Genomic DNA, 17,909 nt, shown 5'->3' with positions numbered 1-17,909 from the left:
CATCTCATACAAAATGGGAGCAAAACCAAAAGTGTTGCGTTTATATTTTTGTTGAGTGTGTATATATATATATATATATATATATATATATATATATATATGTGTGTGTACACGTATTAGCATTTTTTACTTATCAACAAACATTGTCAGAATGTTGAGATGCAGTGTCATGATGAATTAGTGATATTACATTTCTTACTTTATGACTTACATCAAACTTAGTATGTTGAGAAAAAGAATAAAAATGTAATTTTAATATATTTTACTTTTTGTGGCTGAAATTGGCCTCTGCATAGCGTTATTACGATAATGGGGTTAGAATGTGTTGCGCGTTGTGTTTGCTCTTTACGGTTCTGCTGACACCCACGTGACCGGAAGCATGTCCGTGTTTTTTTTTTTTTTTTTTTTGTGTTCGGTGTCAAACCTCCACAGGACCCGTCGGGACTTTGTTAAAGTTCGCCTCGGCTGGAGTGACGGGGCCGGCCGGCGGGTCCGAGGAGGCCCGGCGCTGAAACATGGGCTTGTTGGCCGGTTTACGGAAAGAATGGTTCATTATCGGCATCGTGTTGGTGATTTTATCGGCCAGACTGCAGCCGAGCTTCGGTGTCAAAGGAGGTGAGTTCACGTCCAGCTCCGAATTTACTGCTTTTAAATAAATAAATAAATGTAGCAACATGAAAACTGTGTTGTTAGTTTTAAATTGCTTGTGGCGGTTAAAACGACTTTTACCCTGTTTTGTATTTGCTGTTTAGTGGAGAAAATCTAACTGAACCGGTAAAGAAACAGAAAAAAAACACTGCAAAATCCCATTTTTATTTTTGTAAATAACATAAAGCGATGTAGAGCTGCGAGTTGTGTAAAAGTGAGCTGTTGTGACACGTTGCCTTGCGGGTCACCTCCCTCTGTGTCCACAGATGAACCACTCAGAGCGCACACACACCCGCCACAGGGGGGCGTGTCTACAGAGCTTTATGATATCATAAAGCAGAGTTGTATGGTTGGAAATAGGTCATCTACAGCTACAAATGGTGATGATGGTCACCTGAAATGCGGCAATTTTCCATTAATTATTTGAATTTGTAAGGTCAGGTCAAAGAGTTTGTTTAAATTGGTTACAGATGACATCCAACTTGTTCAGCCTGTTTTATAACTACTGGTTGAGTTTTTTTTCCCTGTTGGTAGCAACGTAATACAGTGGGCAGAGTGAATAGTGCATCACTGTTTCCTGACCATGTTAACATTGTGTCTACAGACAAGAAAAATAAAGCTGTGATGACAAGAAGGACATTATCACTGTGTCAGTGATGAAATAATAAGTCTTCAGCTTTAAGAAAACAAATCATTAACTTGTTGCCAGGTCTGTAACAGAATTACTCTGTTTTTCTCTCAAAGGTCCACTAAAGCCGGAGGTCACGATAGCGTACGTCGCCGTCTCGGTTATTTTCTTCAACAGTGGCCTGTCACTGAAAACGGAGGTATGAAACTATGACTCTCAGCATCACCTGATGAATCCTGTTATAAGTGTTGCCAGATCTTGGGGGGGCACCAGCAAGAATGTCAGTGCAAACGCACCCAAAGTTTTGGGTTGAGCTGCCTCCAGATAAAACAGGTCTGTATTACAATCCAGACATGTTGTGTCTGTGTCCTCTGGAGTGAAAACATCACCAGAACATTCAGCAGATCAAACGCAGTTAGGGCACAATTTAGGCCGATTGGCTAAAGACAAAAAAAAAAAATCCTCATCTTGTCCAGAGGTGGTTCAGATGCTAAAATCAAAATTGGCCTATTATGTCAAAAGACATGAACACTGATCTGGGCCAGGACTTTGGTGGGGTTGGGGGGGGGGGGTAACCTAAAGTAGTTTACTCTGATAATAATAGAATTAAACATTGCTGAGCGGTTTAAAGCACATCAGTTAGGGTCCAAGGTATAATGAAAAAAATTAAATATATTTTCCTGCAAACCCAGGTTTCCACACTTTTGGTAACTTTTTGACCTCTAGGATGATGGAAAACTATTTTCCAAAGAAATTGACTAATGGTCAAGTAATTTATGATTAGCTGTAGGTGGCAATATATGTGTAGTCGGCCATTGTTGTTTGGATGGATGTAGACAATAAAAAAAAAGAACCTGCTTTTGGAAACAAATGCAGTAAAATGGCACAATGCAACTCCCAACATTTATTGCAGTTTTACGCTTTTTTTATGACTGCAGGACCTGGCAACACAATCCATAAATCGTCAAATCTGCTGATGAAATTAGTATTTTGTCCAAACACTGTGGCATTAAAGTTCTTGTGCATTTTTTTCTTTTATCCTGCTGTTTGTCGTTTTTATTTTTACAATCTGCTGTTAATTGTTGACTTTATGTTAAATCCAGCTGCTGACTAATAAAACTCGCTCTGTGTTTGTGTAGGAGCTGACGAGTGCATTGCTCCACGTCCGGCTTCACCTCTTTGTGCAGTCATTCACGCTGCTCTTCTTCCCAGTTGCCATGTGGCTGCTGCTCAAAGTGCTCGCACTGACCACCATCAACCAATGGCTGCTCAAAGGGTGGGAGGAGTCAGAGTGTGTGTGTGTGTGTGAGTGAGTGAATGGGGTCCTTTGAGGGTCCCTCCCTGACTTGAACCTGGGTAAATGTGGACACAATGACTCTGATTCACCACACATACAGGTGATACTTTATGCAGGACCCCCCCCCCCCCCCTTTTTTTTTTTTTTTAATATATGCTTCAAGGTTTGTGTTAAAATCTAGTTGCTGTAACATTGAAGTGGACCCAGTTTTACTCAGGAGTCAATGAAATGTTTCTTGGGCTGTCACTCAGTTCAGGCGCTGCGTCCTGCGAAGGCTGCATTCGTAGGGGCGGGATAAATAAATGACGCAATCGCAGAATGCTCCGTGGACTAGACCGCCTCATTTCAGAACAGTTGGTTCTCCCTTCGCGGTCTCAGAAAACCAGATCTTTGTTAAATGCAGCCTTCGAAGGACGCAGCCCCTGAATGGAGACGTGGTCTCAGTCACCTTTGAGTCATTTCCTCCCTTTTCTCTTGTTGTTGGTTACTTAGGTTACAGACGGTCGGCTGCATGCCGCCTCCCGTCTCCTCTGCCGTTATTCTCACCAAGGCCGTCGGAGGCAATGAGGTAAAGCTCTTGCTCACCTTAGCGTGTTCCTTAATATGGAGCCGTGTTGTTGTCATGGTGACTGAATATATATGTGTGTGTTCTTCTAGGCTGCAGCCATCTTTAACTCTGCATTTGGGAGTTTCCTGGTAAGGTGTGTGTTTGTGTGGTCTCGTAGTTCAGATTTGTGGAGACGTTTTAAAGTTTTAGGGTATGAATGGGAGCACGTCTCGTGACGCAGTGTTGATTTGAAGGATGAGGCAGAAGGACGAAGTGTGCGCACATCATTCAGGTGCAAGACAAAAAAAAAAAAAAAAAAAAAGAGTACACCAAGAGCACAGTATGACCCACTGGCAAATGCTGCTTTGATTCAAGTGCTTGCTACAGTCTAACATTTCAAGGTATGCGATAGCTGATTTCAGAATGCAGACACAAACTCATGAAGCTGACCGTGTCTAGGTTTGTTTATCAAGGCCCATAACTCTGGTAAAATGGGTCCAATTTGAATAATATAATTATATGCATATCATCAATCTATAAGAAGGACTTGTACCAAGATTCACAAAATTCTTCCTAAAAATGTGAGAGGAGTTGATTTCAGAATGTGGGCACCCACTCATGAAACAGACGGAGTCTAGAGTTGTTAATCAAGGCCCATAACTCTGGTAAAATGGGTCCAATTTGAATGATATAATAATATGCATATTATCAATCTATAAGAAGGACTTGTACCAAGATTCACAAAATTCTTCCTAAAAATGTGACAGGAGTTGATTTCAGAACACTTTTACCCTTTTTGCGACTGACGGATGGACAGGCAGACGGACGGAAATTGCCATGACATAATCCCCCTTTGGACCTTTGGCCGGCGGGGGATTAAAAACTGCAGAGCACAATGGAAGATCTTGCAGATGGAAATGTTGCCTGTCTAAAAAAAATTTGGTCAGGAAATATCAGTTAGCTTAACGCTAACTGCCAGTCGAGTGGAATTTTGTGCTCATGCAGACCCAGCAAGGAAGTCTACATTTAGCCATTTGGCCGTTGATCTAGTCAAAGAAGTTGGATGCTGTTCTAGTCCTTTCTATGAAGTAATTCTGAAGCGACTAATCGATTGTGTTTTGGACCTTCAGGGCATCATCGTGACGCCGCTGCTGCTGCTGCTGTTTGTAAGTCACATGTGCCAGGTTATAAATGAAAAATGAACCACTCGCTCCAGATGTACGCCTCCGAATCATGACTGTAATAAGCTACAGATTTTTTTTTGTTGTTGTTGTTTTGTTTTGCTGTCTTCCAGCTGGGCTCTTCTTCCTCCGTTCCCTTCTCCTCCATCTTCTCCCAGCTCTTCATGACTGTGGTGGTTCCGCTCATCCTGGGTCAGGTAGGACCGCCTCCGTCCTCACTGTTCCATCACATGATTTTAAATCTGCATCTGTGTCGCGTCTGTCACTTTAAATTTGCTATGTTGATCAAGCTACAAAATACAACAAATTTTATGGTGCTTGTTGGAAAAAGTTTGTTTATTCCTGGAATAAATTTGCCGACATTTCGGTGTTGATTTGGGATGTGTGGATTTTCTTTTGTACGTCATAATGCATGCAGACATGACTTTTTTGAAGTTGTTATATGTGGTGGTGTGCAGGTGTGTCGCGGTTTCCTCAGGGAGTGTCTGGAGCGGCGGAAGCCTCCGTTCGGCATGGTCAGCAGCTGCGTGCTCCTCATGATCATCTACACCACCTTCTGTGACACGTTCAGTAACCCCAACATCGAGCTGGACCCCACCAGTCTCCTGCTGGTCGTGGTCACCAGTCAGTACCCCCCCACCCCATCCCGTCTGTCTCTGCGCCCGTTGCTTTTTACACACCTGCAGACGTTTGACGTGAAATCTGTGTTTTTCTTCTTCTTGACAGTTTTTTCCATTCAGCTGAGCTTCATGCTCTGCACGTTTGCCTTATCCACCAGGTGAGCCTCGTCCTCCAGCTTTACTCCACGTTTACACATTTGTATTTTTTCCTTTCTTTTTTTTTTTTTTTGATAATTTGGACACATGCACATCTGCACTCTGTGATTTGAGGTCAGATGTCTGCAGGTTTTCAGTTACTGCACCACCTGTTGGTGTTTTTTCTGGTGCAATAATCCCTGGTGGTGTTTGAAACCCGCAGATCTGGATCAGGGTTCACGCCCGCAGACACGGTCGCCATCATCTTCTGTTCCACGCACAAATCTCTTACACTGGGTACGTCGCGACGCACGCTTCTGTCAACTGACACAAGGGGGCAGTAAAGAAATTGCGTCTTTTATCTCCGTTATGTCTTTGTGACATCATAAGGTCAGAATATTCAAGAAATGTTTCAGGCAGATTTACAGCATCGCCAAAAATTTGCTCTATCAACAGAATTTGTTCATAATATCCAAATGAGTTTTTGAGTTTGTGCATCTGCAGACCAGACAGGAAGGTGTAAACTCCGCCCTCCTCCACTAGTTGGCAAAAGTAATTACTCAAGTGCCAGATTCAGTCCTCCCGGGGTAGCTGATAAAAAAATAATGGTAATTAAAAAACCTTCTTGAACATGTTCAGCTCATTCTGTCTGAAATTCACAGTAATTTTAGCAATTGTAATTAGTTTAAAAAAAAACAAACAGGACTAAAATTATTCCAGTTTAAGGGGTTTTTTGTTTTGTTTTATTTCTTCCTACATGAAGGTTTTTGGGCCATAATTTGAAATTATGTTAAGGTGATAGCTGTGTTTAAATCAGGGCTCAAACCCAAAAGGTTTTCTTTTTAATTATATCAGAAAATGTCCAAATTATTTATGATTATTTTTGATGTGTTTGTTGTTATTTTTAAATCAGCTGAAAGCAGAGAATTTTTTCTTTGTAAGTGTGACTAATCGATTGTGGAAATTGTTAATTTGCTGTCGATGGCCGTTTGTTAAACGCTGGGCATCTCATTTCCAGGAGTTCCCATGTTGAAGATCGTGTTCGCAGGTTATGAGCACCTGTCTCTGATCTCAGTTCCTCTGCTCATCTACCACCCGGCTCAGATCCTGCTCGGCTCCATCCTTGTGCCGACCATTCGCCACTGGATGACCACCAAACAAAAGGTACAAATGGCTGCAGATGTGCACGTATGCTACATACATGCTTTTATTTTTATAAAAGATTTGTAACTTTTCTCTCAGTGGTTCCATATCAGGATTTGAAGAATGTTTTGAGTTTGGACTGTTTGTTTGTTTTTTTCCTACACTGCAGTTCCCATTAATGCCCCCGTTCACATGGAAATTACCCACAATTCATAATATTCTAATATTAAAACTGATCATGACATTGGATTTTAGATTTTGTCATGATTCATCATGCATTTTTATGTTTTCGCCCCATTTGTTTTTTAGTGACCTGTAACCCACAAATTTTCATATATCATTATGACATTTTTACTGAAGATTCATATCCTGATTGGCAAGAACAGATTCAGTTTTCAAGGTCAAAGCACAAAGGTCAAAGTCAGGAAAAAAATTGGGAAAATCCCTAATCTTTAACATTGAGCAAATTTTCAAAAATTCATAATTTGTCAAAAAAGATCAACTTTCTTTCATGTTTTGAGAGCACTATGTAGGATGGTATCCTTTTGTGGACATTTTAATTTAATATTGAAAAGCCCATTTGGTGTACGTTTTGCAAAAGTATTCAGCCCCTTGGGATTTTACACACTTTTAATTTGTTTATGGCATTTCAAATACAAAAAGTAAATCAGTCTTCTCAATATAAAAATTTCTAAAATGATCTTCCTTAGACTTAAACTGAAAGTAAATCTCTACAACATAATATAAATTAATTAAAAATATAAAAGCCAAGATGATGGGTTGCATAAATAATCAACCCCTTTGGTATAATACCTGTAAATAATCAGTTTAATTGACCTTTTTCTTCAGACAAGTCAGGGGATGGATACATGAACATTTCCATATCACTGAATAGGAAAGCCACCAAGACACCCAGACAACCCAGAAGAAGTTACAGGCTTCTGTGGCTGTGATTGGAGAAATTGTGCATAGTGCATGTTTTGAATTTTGTATCTCCAGTTATACAGCTTCATGATGAAGTGGTAAAGAGGAGGATTTTATTAAAAAGAGGACCTGAAAGTTCAGCTACAATTTGCCAGAAGGTACATCTGAGATGCAAGCCTAGATTTTTTTTTTTTTTTTTTTATTTAAAAATGCTATACTTTAAAAAATAAGCACTAAGTACAGCTGAGTCATGCTAATGTTAACAGTTGTTTAGCATATACAGTCCAGCTCCATGTGCTAATTCTTTAACATGCCAGTTGCCATCAATGCTACTTTAATGTAGCATTGCAAGTAATGTCAAAAAATACAGCGTTACAGTTGTCATCCCATAATAACGTTAGCGTAAAGATGCTAATATCAAGATGAATGCTTGGATTGAAAACAGTCAACAGACTGAGATTAATGTGACTGTTTATTTGTTGTTGTACTTTAAAAAAAATCTTTGATGCACAAACATGATTTAGTTTCACTGTACAGTGTAACACAAAATATTACACTTCACATTTGCATATATGTGTGTGTGCCTTTTTAAAAATGTATCCACCAGGGGGCAGATTTGTGCTGAGTCATCACTGGTTGTGAACAGGCTCTGTCTTTCTGGTGGCTTTGTGTTTGCCACTAGAATTGTCAACAAGATTTTTGTGAAAACGTTCTGCTTTTGTTGTCATTCCTGTTGTTGTTGTTCTTCTGTGAACTTATACTGCCCCTACAGTTGTCATGGGTATTGCAACTCATGGTTGCATTCATTTTAGAGGACGTGCACACAGAATGAACACTGGGTACATGTGATGTTGTGTTAGTGTAGTTACTAGTTAATAGCAGGTATGTTTGTGCTTTTGCAAATTGGGTCATGTTCATCTGTCGACGTGGCGCTAATCTCTTGACCTTCTCTCCTGCAGTCTAGTCTCTTGTTGCGCTGAGGCTGTAGTAGAGTACTGCTGTCTCCCTGAGTGAGTAGAGACACAACTGTAAAAAAAAATAAATAAATAATAATTTCACTGATCAATTAACAAACTAAATTGAGTTTTTGCTCCCGATCTTTCATAATCAGCACTGTCGAGCAGCTAGCTGAGTGGACAAAGAACTGTCCTGCCAATGTGTGGACCTGGATTTGAATCCCACTCAAGATACCTGTCTGTGTCCTTATGCAAGACACTTAATCTACATGGTCTCAGTCCACCCAGCTGTAAATGGGTACCAGCCTCAGCTGGGGAAGTAACCTGTACTGGACTGGAGTCCCATCCAATGGGAGTCGTAGACTCTCACCCACTTGACTACACGGAATCCAGTGCTGAGCACCAGCGGGCCTCACGGCCTATATAGGACTTTGCTGTACTTCTCTCATAATCATTGATCAGAAAGTTTCTGTCATCAGTGTGATTGATCTCCCTGCCGCCCTTTTGGTTGATCTGTTTTGGCATTTGCATGTGGGGTTGATGTCTCTTCATGGTGTTGGTGAAGGTTTTTCAGCCTGACATGAACCTTTCCTGGTTTTCATCAGGTCAGAATCAATCCAGCCGTCTTTTGGTCTGTGAGGAAACTCACTCTTCCACCTGAGCCACAGTCACCAACAGCTGCTTTTTAATTGTTATGTTTAGCGGAGAGTTGTTTTATTATTTTTATTTCTCCAGGCGGAGAAGTTGTCAAACCTCCAGCTCATCTGATGAAGAAGAAGGAGAAACGACTTCATGGTCCCGCCTGAAGGTGGACTTTGGCGGAGGCAAGCGTCAGCTGCGATGTGCCTTATTTCGACCAATCAACACAGACCTCAGCATGGTGCAGGGACCGAGGCTCGCAAGTAGCCTCTGCATTCTCTGTTTCTATGGCAACAACAGACTCGTTTCCCCATTTTGTTTTTTATATATATATATATATATATATATTTAAAAGCAAGAGGAAAAGCTTTATATTTTTATATGTAACATCAAACATCCTGCAGGAAGCAGATTAATTTTTTAAGGGACCAGTGTGTGAAAAGGAACGTTACTGGGATCACTTCTATTCCTTTTTTATACATTTATACTTTTGTTTTCTATGAGCGTTAACTGCCACAAAATCCTGATTATTCTACGATAACTTTTGTATTAAACAAATAAAGGTAATTGGATATTTTTTTAAATGGGTATTAAAGTTTGTAGGCAAAAAAAAAAACAAAACACAGATACTGCGGTGATGAATCTTGCGAAAAATCAATAGGTCTAAAACAAAACATTCCTGGTTTCCGCACCCCAGTTCGGCGCGCAGGCCACTTATTGCCTCACGATGCAAGCAAGAGTCCAGTTATGGATTTCTGCAACATATGTCACACAATATTACATGTGGTTTTTAAGGCTTATATTTTGCTTTTACAAGAGAATTTCTGCACACAAGATTAAAAAACTGTGCGTCTTTGAGGATGATTCAAATAAAACTCCCACAATAATCAATTGTAAAAAATAAAAACTTAAAAAAAAAAATTTCCCACAATTTGGCCCCTTTAATATTCTTGACATATCGGCGTTAGAATTGCTGTTTAACATAGTCTTTTTAACACATTTTCATCAAGTTACGTAGTTTTTGTTCATGTGTATTTGGCATTTACATCCAAATCAGGTCTTTTTGTTTTTTACTTCCTGCAACTTTTGATTAATATGGATGTTTAAAAAAAAAAGTCAGATTAAAAACTGAAAGTTCACATCTTGATTATTTTATTTTGAATACGTTTAGCAGCACAAAGAGCCAAAAATTTGTGTCCAAACACTATAGATACATTGATGGTGAGCGACGGAGAGCCACAGTTTACAAGAAACTAGCCTTAAAAAGTGTTTTGAGTGAGTTTTTCTTCATTTTTTTTTTTTTTTTAAAGTCTGGATGCATCCAGTTAGCACACGTCCTCCAAAAAAAAAAAGAAAAAAAAAAAAAACCCCAAACAGTATAATGCTCCTTCTGCGGTGCTGCTGCAGAATATATCCAACAGGAAGAGCACCTTAAAAGCACAGCGACGTATTGGCCGACGATTAATTTCACAGACAGATTGTTTTTGGACAGACGGCTCGTCAGATTGATGAAATCAAATGCGCTTAAGAAAAAGCTGCCAGTGGACCCGAGAGGCAGTGCAGGCGCACAATCAACAAAGTGGTTTGAACCAACAAAGAGGACCGGCAGTGCCAAAACTTCATCGCACAGGGGCTCAAATGAAGAGCTGCAGAATGGACAAGTACTAAAAATAAACTTTTATTCAGTGCACAGACATGTCTCAACATAACCGTGGAAGTGTTGCGGTGTAGAAAACAGTTTGCAACATTTCTGTGGCATGCACTTTGTAAATAAAGTTTTAACCAACTGCATTAATTCTGTGTATATTAAGATGATTTATGTGGCGCTATGTCGTAGATTAGCATCCTCGAGTCTATACATGTGTGAGCGTTACCTCTATATTATTATTATTTCTGGCTTTTGTGTTTCTAACTTCTAGTTCCTGTTTGTCCACCAAACGGTGTGTGTCACATTGGTGTTCTCAGTCTTTTTTTTTTTTTTTTAAATTACTATTTTCCAGTTCTTTTTCTGTTCTATTCAGAGACACACACTTGCCCTTTCTTTTTTTTCTTGTATCTGTATACAACGTGTGTTTTTATTAGTCTCCATGTGATGCCAATACGTCGTACTCTGCAAGAACTACAAAACTGTTCTCTCTGATTCTCCGGACTTTGACCAGATCTCTACATTCCTGCACATGGACCAGCCCTCTTTCTCCTCTTCCGTACTCTCGCTCCCTGTCGTTCAGAGTCACTTCTGTCTGTTTGCCACAGGCCTGACGATACAGGTACCGAAGCCCAACCACCAGCACCATACCCAAACCGGCAGAGCAGCCCAGCAGCATTCCCAACTCCCAGTTACTGTGTCTCGGGATTATGTCTGGATACTTCCCGTCTTTGTCTGGAGCTCCAGAGGGCTGGGAAGGAGATTTCGGTTTGGGATCATTGTTGGGATTGTTCAAGTTTGGCTCATGGTCGTGATTTTGTTTGAGGTTTGGATGGGGTTTGGGTTGAATTGCTGTTCTCATTGTACGTGGAAGGAAGTTATGATCTGGAGAAGATGATTGAACATGGCTCTGAGAGTTGGCTGCTTGCTCGTCATTTAGCAACTTCTGACCCAGAGTTGTTCTCTGATCTGGTAATTGAGAAGATGAAGGAACAACAAGGTTGTAGCGAGAATGGTGGGGTGCTGGAGATGGTTCCAGGGGAGAGGAGGAAGAATAAAATGGGATTGACAAAGTCTGGAAAGTAGAGGATATGGAAGTAGATGTTGATAAAGAGGAAGATGTAGATGAATCGATGGTAAATGTGGAAGAACCAATTGGGGAGATGGTGGAAGAAGAGGGTGATGAAAAGACTGAATCTGTGATAGATGAGGAAGAGGTAGACAAAGGAATGAAGGACAGGAAGGGAGCAGATGATGGATATTTGGATGAGTAAGAAGAATTTCTGCCAGTAGTAGTTGAAGAAGGTGGAACAGAAACTGAAGGAATGGGAATTGAAATTGGGGTTGGAGAAATGAGAGGGGTAATGACAGGTGGCGTTGTCTTTAGAATTTTCTTGGAACGATGGGTGTCCAATGCTGATGTGGAAGAGAGTTGGATAGATGATCCACCAGAGGAATAAAGGGGGCCAACCGAAACTGATGAAGAGTGAAGTCGAATTCTCACATCAGTAGGTGCAGGAGTGGTTGAGGAGAGGAAGGCAACTTTTGGGTTAAATTCTGGGTACTGACCATCTTTGATACTTGCACTTATATCAGACGTAAAGCGTTTGCCAAATGTCAGTGTGATGGCCAAAGGATTGAAAGGTTTAGCTGACACTGAGGGTTGTGATTGCTTCCGCATAAAATTGTTTGCTTGTGGCGCATCGGTCTGGTAATGGGACTGTGTCCGGGTCTCTTCTAGGTTAGTTGATGCTTCAGGTAGCGCATCAGGCCGGGGCTGGTTTGTCTGCGATGAGCTATCTTGGTGATTTTGAGTTGGAATTTTTGGGGGGAAAATGCTCAGGGTTTGAGGAGGCGTGAGGATCCTCAAAGGTGCAGCTGTTTTAACCTGAGGGTGAGGTGAAGTAGGTTTCCTTTGCCCGGTTTGGTATTCATGTGGAAGCTGTGATAAATCAGTTGTGATTTGGTAGGGGGTCTGGTATTGGTGTTTTTTGGGAGGGGTCTGCAGAGACAAAAGTTCAGTTTGGATGACGATTGAATTTGTTTGAGACTGAAAAGAGGAGTAAGATGTGGTTGTTTCCAATCGAAGATGGGACTTTGGCAGAGGGGATTTGGACTTGGGAAAGAGCTGAGACACAGATGTTTCAGAGATGAGAATGCTCCAAATTGTACCAGTTTGTGGATGGAGTTGATACTTTGGTGTAAAGGGCTTGGCTGAAGAAGATTGGTAGGGGGTGAATTTAGAATTTTGGGCTTTGGTCGAAAACTGACTAACCACTTTGGAGTGTGATAGGCTAGTCATCCAAAAGAGCAGAGAGCTATTTTGGGTATGGAGCTCCAAACTACTTTGGTTCTTGATTGATCCTGGTGGGTACTGGGTTATGGGTCTTTCCAGACTGGTATTATGAAACCTATCAGTGGTTGAGGATATAAAAGTTGTGTTTTCTGTTTTGTTTAATATAGTTTCCCCAAGAACTTTCAACATTTTTCCATCCTTTAGAGGGAACACTGGAGTGAGGGAATTTGGCAAGAAAGGAAAACTAGTTGAGGTTTGCTCTGTTACGCTTGCAGAAACGGTCGAAGAGTCTTTCATGTTTTTCATCTCACCTAAGGAGAAAGAGGGTGTGGTGGGAGAAAAATTGATCAGGTTGGACAAAATCTTGGAACTCTTATCATCCTTGGTATGCCTAATGGGGGTATTGGTTTCAGTGCTTTCTTCTTCAGGCATTCCAGAACTGGATTCCATCATTGTGTAGGTATCAGTCTTTCTGTCTTTAGTGGCTTTTTGAAGAAAACTAGAAGTCACGATGCTGCTTGTTACATTGAGGATCTTGTTTGTACCAGCTGTCAAGGATTCCGGAGTTACAAATCTGTCCATCTCTGGTCTGGAATTGTTGATTTTGGAAGGCTCTTTCACAGATGTATTGCTGTGTATTTTACTTGTTGTTGCTATAGGAGCTTTTCGTGAAGTAACAGGACTATCTGTTCCAAGACCTGTGGAGGGGTAAAAACGGTGCAGAGGAGGTTAAGGTAGTAAATAAGAGGCATAGATGATCCATAAAACTGCATGCCACTACTTTGAATATGATTACGAGAGATTTATTTCTGAAGCAGATTTTTCATGTTAGCTTAACAAACCTTGCAGCTTTCTTGCAAATTATATCCCATTTACTGAGATGCTACACCATTTAGATGTTTTTTGAGCCATCAGTCATTAAGACCACTGGACTTTATATGGTTGCTTATTTGTAACGTTTCTGTCTTTGCATGGTTGACATTTCTTTGTTGTGCTTTGCTTATTTGTTATTTTGTTATTGTTAGTTTGGCCAAAGCAGATCGCCACCCCACTAAGTCTGGTCTGCTTGATATTTCTTCCTGTAAGGGAGTTTATCCTCGCCATGGTTGCAAATGTGCTTGCTCTGGGTAGTTAAGGTTAGGCCTTAATCTTGTGAAGCACCTTATGTTGTGATACGAAATTGAATTGAATTCTTCCATAGATTCCCTTTAATTTGAAATGACGTACCTGTTGGAGGAGTAATTTCATCTTCGTGTTGTTCAAAAAGCAGATTCCCTCCATCCACTACTGTGGTGTTGCTCAATCTGTGAAGGGTACGACTCCCATCATGCACCACTGCTGACTGAATGCCTGCCCAGTAAACGAAGTAGGACTGCACCGCGGTCATACTGCAAAGTTAGACAAGCGTGTCAATTTATTGAAAAATAAGTGAAATAGATGGAGTAGATGGCAGTTGACTAGGTTCTAGGTATAAGACAGCGCTATAGTGTTATAGCATAGTACAAAATACAGAAAACGCCATAAACACTGTGGGAACAATGCTTTACAGTACACATATGCATAATCCTGCCTCCTTGTGGCAAATTGTGGAAAAACAACTTTGTTCTTACTAGAACTGTATGTCACCCATGGGTGCGTCCGGCGCTCTCCACACGAATGACAAGTTTCTCTTTAGCTGTTTGTCGGAGTGCGTGAGGGTGTCGCCCTCTGAGAGGCAGCGTAGCGTGTGCGTGCTGGGGGGGGTGAGGGCCCAGGAGCCACCAACCAGCAAAGGCCCCAATCTTTTGGACGCCTCCACAGCCTTTGCCTGACCTCTGGTCCTGATGCGGAATCCAGTGTCCTCCAGTCGGCGAGCCTGGAGCAGGAAACCCATGAAGTCACGAGAGCTTCGGACGGTTACTTCGAATACAAATGGAAGAAAGGGTAAACATGACACATTATATAATCCTAATCTGTCATTACATTAACAGTAAATGTAAGGATTAGTGCTTGTTAGCTAAATGCTAATTCATTGGTATTTTGTACCTGTGACTAATTGTCCGGGCAGGTAGGAGTGGGCGGATGTAGCCAAAATGATGTGGCTGTGGCGGGGGTCCTGGGAATGCGCACGGATATGGCCGGGAATCATTTCCAAACAGGAAGCCTGACTGGCACCATGTGAGAAGGACAGAGTGGGCGGAACCAGCAAAGACACAGCTACGCCCACCCACAACCAGGTGAAGACCACCTGCATCTAAACACAGTTTACTGGTTATTATACATCAGGTTTTCTTTTAATCATGGAAAATGACATGATCTATTTCACATAAAATCTGACAGGTGGTGGCGATGTTCAGTTCATTCTGAGGTACTAGATCTCTGGAGGATCCTTGAGTACTGCTGGAGTGTCTTTGGCCCAATCCCAAGGGAGGGTATTGTGATTGGGGTTTTGTGAGACTCAAATGAGGACTATCACTTACATTCTGAACATTCAAGAACATCATTTTGTCCATAAGGTCCATTTCTCTGGTGAAGATCCGCTGCACGGGTGCCTCAGTGTTGAGGACCCCATTGGAAGGAGAAACACAAGGACTCGCACACATTTCACCCAGGTACAACAAATACTTTCAAGATGTGAAGATGGATCAGATACCTGCCTGGGTGGTCGGCATCTAGGACCCAGTGTGGATCTACAATGTGGTGGATGTGGTGTTGCGTGCTCTTAGATGTGATTTCACCTGATCTTGCAGGAAGTTGTCATAATTTTGTTCTGATCTTACCTCGAGATCCAGAAATCTCGTCCAGAGGATTCCGCTCTTCAGTCACTTGACGTTCGTCTCTTCTTCTATTTCTTTTAGCTTAAAAGCGTCACATCGTCTCCGCCGTGCTCGCTTTACTGATGCTGTAAAAACATTTTGAGTGTCGCCTGCGTTCAAGTGTTTAGTGAAGTGTGAGGATGTGTGTGCAGGATTTGGACAGGCATGGGGGGGCGCATGACATCATAGAACCAGAACACACAGAACCGATCTCTATTTGTAATGTGCACTTCTTTGATTTGAGTCCTGTCCTGGTGCGTGCTTTATGTGCATGAGTGAGTCTTTTCTGTTCAGACTATTTCTACAATCTGAACTCACCAATCAGGATGTAGACCAGCTGGTGTCCAGGATCTCCGAAATCCTTTCAACCAACCCCCCCCCCCCCCCTTTACTTTTTCTTTGTCATTCATTTTCTCAGTGAGAAATAAACCAAGAACTTTCAAACATAATAATAATAATAATTAAAAACAAAAAAAACTCAAATACATAAAATACTGAGAAATGAAAAACAAAGATTATGAAATCTATCTGAATTATGTGGTGAGGTGATCATTATTCTGTTTCTGATTTTTTTTAAAAGATTGATGTTAATTCATATTTGAAAAAAACCTCAGCAAAATCAATAAATGTACAAAATCAAATTTCAAGCTTAAATACCCAAATTGTAAGAATTAAATTTAAACATTGAGAAATCTATGCATATAAAAATTAATAATAAATCAGAAATAATAAAATGTCAATAAAAATCTTAATATAATGCCTGATTAGATCCTTATCATTTGGTGTTTTTTTTTTTTTTTTTATGTCACACGATAGTGATCATTCATCCCGTTTGCCGTTGTGCTCCATGTAGTGTGTAATTTGTACCATTGCACACTATGAGCGGCAACGGCACTTAAGCTTCGAACGCAACAAACATCCAATATGGTGTAACCCAACTGGAGGCATTTACAATGTTCGCTGGAATGTATCTTGCTAAAGGAGAACCGCTGCTGAATGAAGAGCTCGACAAATTTCTGTCACAAATTTTCACTAGATTGAGAAAGCAGGAGAAGTATGTGTTTTAAATTTGGGGAAAAAAGTCTGCCCTGCACTAGCAACAAGTAGAGTTATTTTTTTTTGGCGGGGGGGCAAACACTGATTCTTCTTTTTTCTTCAGTATTCCAGCTGTGCTGCAAAATATAAAAGACAGAGTAAGTTTGTCCCTTTTGGGCTACTGTATAAACATGGCGGCCTCCATCAGGGGGCCCACTTCCATGTACTAGACGTGAAGGTCTCATTCTAAGATCATGAAAACACCCTGAGGCATTGTTGCAGGTAATTACACACCAATGAACAGATTTTTTTTTATGAATGCTATATTCTTTTTATGCTAATAAATACGCCTAAATCCTGCACACTGTAGAGTTAAATACAGAAGACTTTCAATTTCTGTAAAAATCCATGAATGTCTAAAGTGGTTCATTTTCCAATTTTAAATTGATTTAAAATGTCCTAGTTGTACGTAAAACATGAAAACCTTTTCAGAGGTTGGTGAGATTGTGTCAGTGATTTGAATAAGCATCTGTTACAGTAACTTTTATGTTTTGGAGTAAAAATATGAAGGCAATTGTCAGGTTTGTCTTGAATTTATGAACTTCGGAATCTGAAAATCTCTGACTCACACTCTTCTCTTTGCTTTCCACGTTTGTGTGGTGCAGGTAGGTCATGGCGTGCACGTGGAGCGCTCTCGTTCTCTTTATTCTGCTAACTGAGGCACTGGCCACACCTCCCTCACCAGGTGAGAAATAAATCCTTTTCTTGATCCACTAAGCTGACGGGTGCTTTTTGGCGTGGTACCTGTGTGATATGCCAGTGGGCCTGATTTCTGCACGTTACATGCGAGATGGGTGGACTTGGGGTGTGCCAAAGTCCTTTTTGCTGTCCAGGTGGCATGTGAAGTTCAGTGCCAAGCTGAGCAGTACATGGTTGGGTTTGTCCTGTTCATTAGTCGTGGGTGTGTGATGTGAAATTGAATGTTTGGTCCCAGCCTGTCACTGTGCACAGCAGACAGTGGCCACCAAAGCACCCTGAGGTGAAGCATTAAGGTGAAATTTTTAGTTTGATTTGATTGCTTTCAGTTCGGTATCATTGAGAATATGAGTAAGTGGTTCACCATGAGGATGTTAAGAGCAAAAGTATGCTTAAAAAAAAAAGAAAAAAAGTTGGGTTTGAGTTAAAAAAAAGAACAACATAAAACAGAGATGTGTTGTGAGGTGAGTTCATATGTTTGTGTTGGTGTCTTTGTCCTGTCCAGGTCTGCTTCCTGGGTTGAGCTTGTTTGATGTTTTTTGGGGGGGTTACAGCAATATGATAGCTGAAATGATTCTCTGCTCATCATTTCTTGAAGCCTTGCTTGTCGGCAACCTGACGACGGGATGCTATACCACCTTCATCTACACGAAGTCAGCAGCAT

General features: G+C 41.0%; 2 protein-coding genes across 4 annotated transcripts; one reads left to right on the top strand and one right to left on the bottom strand.

The window, feature by feature from the left end:
* Positions 1-386: 386 nt before the first annotated feature.
* On the top strand, positions 387-8,970 carry slc10a7 (solute carrier family 10 member 7). 3 transcript variants are annotated; one of them, XM_034164557.1, is made up of 13 exons: positions 387-615; positions 1,393-1,475; positions 2,416-2,552; positions 3,066-3,141; positions 3,231-3,269; positions 4,251-4,286; positions 4,415-4,498; positions 4,760-4,925; positions 5,028-5,079; positions 5,280-5,353; positions 6,075-6,220; positions 8,083-8,133; positions 8,815-8,970. In XM_034164557.1, exons 1-12 carry the CDS (start codon positions 516-518, stop codon positions 8,101-8,103), a joined length of 1,014 nt encoding a protein of 337 aa, XP_034020448.1. In that variant the 5' UTR covers positions 387-515; the 3' UTR covers positions 8,104-8,133; positions 8,815-8,970. The 3 variants fall into 3 exon arrangements, with proteins under 3 accessions (XP_034020448.1, XP_034020447.1, XP_034020449.1); XM_034164556.1 differs by lacking the exon at positions 8,083-8,133; XM_034164558.1 differs by lacking the exons at positions 8,083-8,133; positions 8,815-8,970 and adding an exon at positions 7,731-7,764.
* Positions 8,971-9,062: 92 nt separating this feature from the next.
* Positions 9,063-15,209, bottom strand: LOC117505429 (flocculation protein FLO11-like). Its single transcript, XM_034165073.1, has 4 exons — positions 14,685-15,209; positions 14,270-14,558; positions 13,827-14,047; positions 9,063-13,372 (listed from the first exon to the last, which is right to left on the bottom strand). Exons 1-4 carry the CDS (start codon positions 14,890-14,892, stop codon positions 10,797-10,799), a joined length of 3,294 nt encoding a protein of 1,097 aa, XP_034020964.1. The 5' UTR covers positions 14,893-15,209; the 3' UTR covers positions 9,063-10,796.
* Between the last annotated feature and the right edge of the window lie 2,700 nt (positions 15,210-17,909).

This window comes from Thalassophryne amazonica, chromosome 23, assembly GCF_902500255.1.
Source record: "Thalassophryne amazonica chromosome 23, fThaAma1.1, whole genome shotgun sequence".
Lineage (NCBI taxonomy): Eukaryota > Metazoa > Chordata > Actinopteri > Batrachoidiformes > Batrachoididae > Thalassophryne > Thalassophryne amazonica.
Note: the sequence above shows the minus strand (reverse complement) of the source record. Positions and strands in the feature narration are given on the sequence as shown.

Excerpts from the sequence above, each read along its gene's own strand:
- slc10a7 (XM_034164556.1), top strand. The coding sequence starts at position 516 with ATGGGCTTGTTGGCCGGTTTACGGAAAGAATGGTTCATTATCGGCATC. Across the intron at positions 616-1,392 it reads GAGCTTCGGTGTCAAAGGAG|GTCCACTAAAGCCGGAGGTC; the intron begins GTGAGTTCACGT and ends TTTCTCTCAAAG. Across the intron at positions 3,270-4,250 it reads CTGCATTTGGGAGTTTCCTG|GGCATCATCGTGACGCCGCT; the intron begins GTAAGGTGTGTG and ends TTGGACCTTCAG.
- LOC117505429 (XM_034165073.1), bottom strand. The coding sequence starts at position 14,892 with ATGCAGGTGGTCTTCACCTGGTTGTGGGTGGGCGTAGCTGTGTCTTTG. Across the intron at positions 14,048-14,269 it reads ATGGGTGACATACAGTTCTA|TATGACCGCGGTGCAGTCCT; the intron begins GTAAGAACAAAG and ends CTAACTTTGCAG. Across the intron at positions 13,373-13,826 it reads AATTCAATTTCGTATCACAA|TTTACCCCTCCACAGGTCTT; the intron begins CATAAGGTGCTT and ends CTCTGCACCGTT.